This window comes from Penicillium expansum (assembly GCF_000769745.1).
Source record: "Penicillium expansum strain MD-8 chromosome Unknown contig349, whole genome shotgun sequence".
In the NCBI taxonomy this organism is placed as follows: domain Eukaryota; kingdom Fungi; phylum Ascomycota; class Eurotiomycetes; order Eurotiales; family Aspergillaceae; genus Penicillium; species Penicillium expansum.
This window is the reverse complement of record NW_015971314.1, coordinates 286,060-293,837: the sequence shown is the minus strand read 5'-3', so window position 1 is coordinate 293,837 and position 7,778 is coordinate 286,060. Positions and strand designations below refer to the sequence as shown.

At 52.9% G+C, this 7,778-nt stretch overlaps 3 protein-coding genes across 3 annotated transcripts; 1 reads left to right on the top strand and 2 right to left on the bottom strand.

Moving 5' to 3' along the window:
* Positions 1-222: 222 nt before the first annotated feature.
* PEX2_098780 (retromer subunit VPS17) lies at positions 223-2,098 on the bottom strand (the record flags this gene model as incomplete). Its single annotated transcript, XM_016747148.1, has 3 exons — positions 223-1,091; positions 1,156-1,609; positions 1,676-2,098. 3 exons carry the CDS (start codon positions 2,096-2,098, stop codon positions 223-225), a joined length of 1,746 nt encoding a protein of 581 aa, XP_016598497.1.
* A 435-nt stretch (positions 2,099-2,533) lies between these two features.
* Positions 2,534-5,324, top strand: PEX2_098770 (mitochondrial elongation factor MEF2; the record flags this gene model as incomplete). Its single annotated transcript, XM_016747147.1, has 2 exons — positions 2,534-2,595; positions 2,684-5,324. 2 exons carry the CDS (start codon positions 2,534-2,536, stop codon positions 5,322-5,324), a joined length of 2,703 nt encoding a protein of 900 aa, XP_016598496.1.
* Positions 5,325-5,661: 337 nt separating this feature from the next.
* PEX2_098760 (GTPase-activating protein GCS1) lies at positions 5,662-7,222 on the bottom strand (the record flags this gene model as incomplete). Its single annotated transcript, XM_016747146.1, has 4 exons — positions 5,662-6,066; positions 6,144-6,911; positions 7,051-7,119; positions 7,181-7,222. 4 exons carry the CDS (start codon positions 7,220-7,222, stop codon positions 5,662-5,664), a joined length of 1,284 nt encoding a protein of 427 aa, XP_016598495.1.
* Positions 7,223-7,778: the final 556 nt, after the last annotated feature.

Sequence of the window (7,778 nt, the reverse complement as noted above, 5' to 3'; positions counted from 1 at the left end):
GGCAGGGAATGGATGTCCACCATAGCATTTTGGAAGTCATAATACCATCGCAACTATAATCAATTTGAAACATTTGAATTGGTCAGAAAAAAGAGATACTGGTTTGTTCATAGGTTTAGATAACATAATAGGAGGACACGAAAAGGTTATAAGAGGAACAAAGGGGAATCACAAATCCGTGCTAGGGCTACATGTACAGACTCGCTGCGTCCTAAAATATGATCAGAACGTGCTGGTGGCCAGTCGACTGGCTGCATTTCGCGCATCAAGACGGTCATCATCTTCCTCCGCAATCGACCCAACCTGACTAGAAGCTCGGTTGCGCCCTTTACTGGAGCCCTGACCGTTCGCCTCGTCGTCATCATCAGGGAGCGAGGGTGCAGTAAAGCTGCCACTCATGCTACGTCCAACAGCGTCATTGCGGCGAGGAACACCGCTCCATGAGTCACCCTTGGGGCCCTGGCTCGAAGCCATGTTTGCCCGGCGCGTCGCCGGGTGGGATTCACGACCCAACCGGCTCAGACCACCGGAAGCGTCAATGGCACGGATGTCGGGTCGAACACTCTCCAAAGTAGCCAGAGTACGACGCTCGGCTTCGATCTGGCGGAGAGTGTACTCACGCAGGCTAGATAGAAGATCCTGGGTGGTGCGGTCAAACCAGCGGCGCTTCTCTTGGAGAAGGTTCGAGGTGACACGCTGGGTCCGCTTGGTCAAGTAATCTTCATGGTTCTGTGCCTCCTCAAGAGCGTTGATCGCTTCATCTACCTTATCCGGACGCACCGAGGAGCTAACCTTCAAGCGGTCTGCCGCGGCACGTTTGCTCCGTGCGCTTTGTTGGGCCTGGAGTAGCTCACGCAGGAGAATATGGCGGTTGGTCAGGGTTTCCTTCACGATGAAGGCGTCTGAAGAGTGGTAACTCAACGGTTCGCCGAGCGTGGTAGCCTCGGCGGTGGCCTGAACAGCGTGGTAGTCGCCAACAGTTTGAACAATCTTGCCAAGTTTACGGTAAGCGGCGCCCAAGCCGGGATGAGTCTCCTGTACGCTCATCTGACCGAGCTTCACGCCGAAATCGGCTTCAGCCAATCCAAGGCCTAAAACAGTCAGATTCAATCGGAACAATATGCGACCAAAACAGTTGAAATTCCAATAACGTACCACGGCGGGCCTTAACAACTCGGTCGACCTTGTGGCTCGTATCCATTGATCCCAAGTAGAACATCTTCGCAGTTGGACGAGCAGCTTGCAACTCAGGAGTGTCATCGGGAGGCGGCGCGAACTGCTTCAACATCTTTCGTCGCACGCCTGTTGCCGGCTGCTTCATCCGCAGCACGGGGCTATAGCCAAAGTCGCTCTCCACGAAAAGCACGACCTCGTCGTCTTGGATGAGGACGTCATTGCTTAGCACAACATTGAGCCATCTCTGCATTGCTGATTTAATGCGAATCTCATCTTCCTCGGTGCCTGCACCAGCCGGTGTCACTGGTGATGGCACGGCAGGGACCAGAGCTTCCGGGTTGGCGGAGATCAGGTGGTCCGCGAGCTTGATAAATTCGGAATGAGTCCGACGCACATCACGGTACTGGGTCGTGCGGAACTTGGGGACATTGGTCTGGTTTCAAAGCAAGCAGGAATTAGCTACGGCATAGGCGCAAAATACTCGAAGGGGAAGACCTACGTGGACGTCGAAACGCAGGATTGGGTCTTTCTTTCCCGTTCTCTCTAGACCAGTGATTTTTGCTTGGATCTTATAGACGGGAGCTGGGGGTCGTGGGTCTTGTCGTGCTCCAGAGTGATATTGTGCGGGGATAGGAGAGTGCTGTTGCTGAATGTGTGGAGAATGGTGCACACCGAATGGGGGATGCTCGGGATAGTCCGGGTCTCCTAATTGTGCGCTCTGCAGCTGCGCAGAGAGGTCTGGAGATTGGGGTTCTACAATGCGGCCCCTGTCAACGTCCGGCGATTGCTCCTGGCCGGGTAAAGGGGAGGACGGGATGTCATTGTTGGAAGTGGGGAAGGTGCCTCGCTCAACACGCGGTGAGGCCCAGGGTGAGGTACCAGCGGGATCATTGGGGTCGGTAGAGATGGTAGAGTAGTCCATCCTGGTTGAAAGCCGATGTAAGGAGTATCTTCGCCGACAAGGGGGAGTGGCTGGTTATGGTAGGCGTCAGTATTAAACGGCTGAAGATCGGACCCCCACAGCAACGACCAGGTAGCTTCAAGGCACTCAAAGACATACCTCGTGCAGCTTAAAACTGAGATAATAGCTTGGATTCGTTAAATTGACATAACAAAGAGAGCAAATAAACAGCAAGGGTATGAGCAAAAGGACCTGGGTAGTTGAAGAGAGGTACTTTGTAGGTGTCGGAGCCAGTTACGTATGGAGGAATGCGTGCGCCAAGCCTTACGATCCTCAGTCCGCTTTGCGGTCTGATTTTCTTTGCTCTGGAGCTTGATCTTCCACTGTATCAATAACAATGACATACAGCCCAATGCCAATTTCAACATAATTTCTCATCCTTTTGTTCCATATTACATGAGCGCTTCCCCTTGGAATGGTCGTGGCTCCGTTGTTGCGCTTTCCCCCGGGGGTGCGCTGTATGAGCTCCAATCTATATAATACGTCGAGCAATATTATATGCAAAAATACATGCTCCTCCCTCAAAAGTCTTCGGTCTAATTACAGACAGCTTCAACGCTTTTCCACGACATCTGCATGCCAGGATGAAGCTCTGGACCGGACCCGGAACATCGGCATTATCGCCCACATCGATGCAGGGAAGACTACCACTACGGAGCGCATGTTATTCTACAGTGGCTTCACACGGCGCATTGGTGATGTGGACGAAGGCTCAACAGTGACCGATTTCCTTCCTGCCGAGCGCGCACGCGGTATCACTATCCAGTCGGCCGCCATTACCTTCCATTGGCCCCCTGGAGAGGTTAATGGAGTGTCAAGCCCCCAGGCTGGGGCACAAAATGAGCAAACTCCACGGTCTGCGTACCCGCATACTATCAATTTGATTGATACCCCTGGCCACGCAGACTTTACATTCGAGGTCATGCGGTCTCTGCGCATCCTCGACGGCGCCGTCTGCATATTAGATGGTGTTGCTGGTGTCGAAGCGCAGACGGAGAAGGTTTGGAATCAGGCAAGCACGTATCGCATTCCGCGAGTCATTTATGTGAACAAATTAGATCGTGACGGAGCCGCATTTGGTAGAACAGTACGAGAAGTCAGCTCTCGCTTGGGTGTATATCCAGCAGTCTGCCAGATACCGTGGTTTGAAGGAGGTAACGGCCCCTTTATCGGGGTAGCAGATGCAATCCATCTCCAAGGACTACGATGGAAGGAAGGCGAAGATGGCCGCACTGTGAAAGTCGCCGACCTTAAGCAATTAGAAGGAGAGGAGCCGGCCCTAGCCGCAGAGCTGCGGCGGGCTCGAATTGCTTTAATCGAGCTGCTTAGTGAGCACGATGAAGACATTGTTGAGAAATTCTTCGAATGTGAGGAAGATCATCTCGCGGTCTCATCAGCTGATATCATTGAGAGCTTGCGCCGATGTGTGTTGGATCAGACGAGTCGGATTGTCCCTCTATTTGCAGGTGCCAGTTTCCGGAACATGGGAGTTCAGCCATTGCTGGATTCCATCGTGAATCTTCTCCCCAGTCCACCCGAAGCTCCCGACCCAGAAGTGAGCATTGGCGGTGTCAAAGGAGGTCTTCGGGATCTACTGTCAGGAGACTTGATTGTGGAGCAGAGCGAAAAGGCGTCCGCGCCATCTAAAGGGAAACAACCAAAGAAAAAGAATTTGGCCTTGCAGACCAGCTCAAAAGATGCGATCAGCAAGCTTCAAAGCTGTGCACTAGCATTCAAAGTGGTCAATGACGCAAAGCGGGGAGTCCTAGTCTACGTACGAGTATATTCCGGCTCTTTAGATCGCAACAGCCTTCTCTTCAACACAAACCTGCAGCTTTCCGAGCGCGCCCCACGTCTGCTGAAGATGTACGCCAACGATGCCGTGGAAGTGGACTCGATCCCTGCCGGGCACATCGGAGTCGTAGTCGGGCTCAAACAAACCCGGACAGGCGATACCCTCGTGTCTTACGCAGGAAACAAAGCTACTCCTCCAGAGCCACTTACCAGTCTCCAACTTCGACCAATTGCTGTTCCGCCACCGGTATTCTTCACCAGTGTTGAGCCGCACAGCCTAAGTGAAGAGAAGCGCATGAAAGAATCACTCGCACTCCTCCTCCGTGAAGACCCCAGTCTCCACGTCAATATAGACGAAGAGTCAGGCCAGACGCTTCTAAGCGGCATGGGCGAGCTGCATCTCGAAATTGCCCGTGACCGACTAATCAACGATCTCAAAGCCAAGGCCACAATGGGCCGCATCGAGATCGGCTACCGAGAATCCGCACTTGGCACCTCCAACCCAATAACCAAACTCTTTGACAAGGAGATCGCCGGGCGAAAGGGTAAAGCAGGCTGCACAGCAGTCGCAGAGCCACTGGACGAAGGCATGGAGTCCCAAGAGGTAGACCAAGACACGCTCCTCGTTGAAATCTACGACGGCAACCAGATCATCGTCCGCGCCCCCGGTCTACAAGTTGACCGCTCCTCCCGTAGCGAAGAAGAAACCAGCCCATTCCTCCCACCAGGCATGGACCTCGTCACGTTCCGCACAGCGGTGCAAAACGGAGCTGTTGCAGCCCTCGCCCGCGGCCCTCAATTCACCTTCCCAATGCATAATACACGCGTCACACTAACTATCAACCCGGCCACCGATCTCTTCGGCAACGAAACAACCACCTCAGCCCTCTCGTCTGCCGCACGCCAAGCTACTGCCGCCGCTCTACAGGATGTGCAGTTTGGCGCAGGGACAGTAATGATGGAACCGGTGATGAATGTGATTATCAGCATCGACGAGGCGAGTCTCGGCTCCGTCGTGCATGACATTTCCTCCTCCCGGGGTGGACATATCATCTCACTCGACGAGGAGGTGCCGCTGGCAGGCACGGACGCGTCGTCGACTTCTGCGTCCGCACTTGAAGAAGAGGCGCTTCCGGCCATTGATCACAGTCGTGTTTATGCGCCGCCAGACCCGTTCGAGACGCCTTCTGTTGGCGTGGAGATTCCTGTTGCTGCGACTCGGCCGCGTACAATTATTGCAAAGGTGCCGCTCAAGGAGATGGTTGGGTATCTCAAGCATTTGCGGAGTTTGACTGCTGGTCGGGGCACTTTTGTCATGAGTGTTGACCGGTTTGAGAAGATGTCTAGTCAGAGACAGAAGGCCGTGCTTGCGGAGCTGAGGGGCGGATTTTGATCGCTGAGTCTTCGACGTCAAGTCGGATTCAACTAGGAATTTTCTTGTATATCACCACATCTCATAGTATCTCATCACTGTACCAATATTCTTCTACTTTTTGGCCACCCTTTCTCCCGCTTCCCCAAATGACACCAGGTCAAGCTAATATGAAGTATATGGAGTATGCATCTGATCTTCCCTTTGCCAAAGAGGGAAATTCTAACAAGGTATATGTGTAATGCAGATAGAGGGCAGAGTAGGCACAAAAAAAGAAAACACGGGACATAAATTCATGGCACCAGAACATCAGCCCCAAACAAACAGAGAAAATCGAGTAAAATAAGGAGCTTATATGCTACCAGTTGTCATCCCATTCATCCTTGCCCTTACCCGTCGCCGAAGCCGTTGTATTCTTACTCTCTCCAGCTTCTGCGCCAGACAAACCAGGTGTAGAGTTAGCCAGCGAGGAGGCAGTGGGGCTCTTGCGCATGGCAGCGGTTCCAACAACATCAGACCGCTGAGACCGTTGTGAAGCGGTACGGCGGTGGCCGGATGTATCTTGGTCTCCCATTGACGAGAAATCGTCCCAGAACTCTCGGCGTTCAGGCTCCACGCGATTGCGACGTCCGTCACCGCGTCCATCTTCTCCTTCAACAAACTTATTGAATTGGTCAGCAGCGCCGCGGACTCCTGTTTGCAGGTTCTGGCCGAGTGTTGAAGCATGGACGCGGGCCTGGGCTGCGAAGTCGGATTCGGCCAGCTGGGTATTCATGTCAGTAATTGCACCGAAAAGAGACTAGACATTATAAAACTCCTCAAACGAGGTCGTGTACATACCTGTTTAGCTGTTGGCTGTAGATAATTATCATTAACCTGTTTTGCGCTCTTGCCAACAGTCGATGTAAACCACCCAAATCCTTTGGTGATAGTGCCCATTGGGTCTTTCTGAAGATCCTCAAACGGCTGACCACCGCCGCCACCACCCCAACCTCCAAATCCTCCGAATGGCGAGGAGCGCCGCTCGTTTGCAGGGGACGCAGGCAGACCACCACCGAAACCAGTAAACTTTCCACCCTGCGAGGGCGGCAGGTTATCGACACGAGTAGCATTATCATTGCCGAGCTTCGCAAAGTAAGCCTCGTTCTGCTCCTTCTTGCTGGACACACCAACCCGCTGGCTATCACCAGAGCGAATTGACGACGCCGCAGGCGACCCAGCTCGGGCGCCAGATGCAGCACCCGCACCAGCGCCAGCCAAGCTCAAGGGCGTGCTCGACCGCGAGGGATTATTCTTCTTCTCCTGACCCTGGACGTACTCGCGGCCGTCGACTTTACACGATAACCGCTCCTTCCATTCCTCGCCCGAGTCGCTTTCATATCGTTCCTTGATAGTCGAGTCTTCGAATGTGCGGCCTTCAGAGACGGTCACTGGGTGTTCGTCGTAGAAGGACTTCCAGGGATCGTTGCCTCCCAACTCCATGCGTTGGATCTCGGAGTGTTTGAAGGCGTCCATGGTGATCGAACGGACGAAGGAGATGTGCACGCCTAGCCCGCGATGTGTGCCGGCGCAGTTGAGGCAGATAAACGTTCCGAACTTCGGAGAGGCCTGGTTAATATGCCCATGGCAGGCAAAGAGTTAGCAAAGTGGATGGTTTGCGGGGTGTGGATGTGGGTTGTTTCGGATGATAATGCTTCTTGAGAAGACAATATCAGAGCGATGGGCGAGAGGGAGAGGTAGCGCATACCCATTGAGGCGATGGAGCACCGCAATCGCAACACTTGTCATTTCCATTCGTCTTGGAGATTTGGAGGAGCTGTTGCACATGTCCGTGTCAGTGACCATGGCGCGTTGCGGGATTTGACCTAGCAGCACACCTTTGTCCTCGTTTCTGGGTCGACCTCCCACATGCGAGACATATTGATAGTGAGTGGATATACAAAGGCGACAAGAGGAGACTTTGAAACACAATCCAAATAACGGACTGCGCTAGTATGTTGTAGGGTTGACCGACTCGGCACCGACGTTGAGTGATTTACCCCTTTTTTCGCTTCGATAGAGTTGCGCGGAGACTAGAAGGTACTAGAGACGCAAAGTTAATGCAATTGGCTTGATGATAGAATGATAAATCAATTGTAGAGAGGTGAAACAACACAAGTTCTATGTTTTGCCTCTGATCGGCAAGGGTCGGACTTCGCGTCATCCCCAACCAAATCGGGCACACCCACTTGTATAGACTGCGTCCATTGTATAGGTGTGAAGGGACTACTCTTAAATACAATATGCCAGGTGGCAGATCGTCATCATTTAGTAAATGTGTGCTAAGGTACAATACAGAAGGCGAAGGGAAAAAAAAAGAAAGTCGTTAAGGACGGAGAGCACATCAGCTAAGATGGCTCTCCTGCATGGTCAACTGATCCATGTTGTCCGATAAAAGTCATGAATCCAACCCCTCCAGGGTTCTCCCCAATTCCC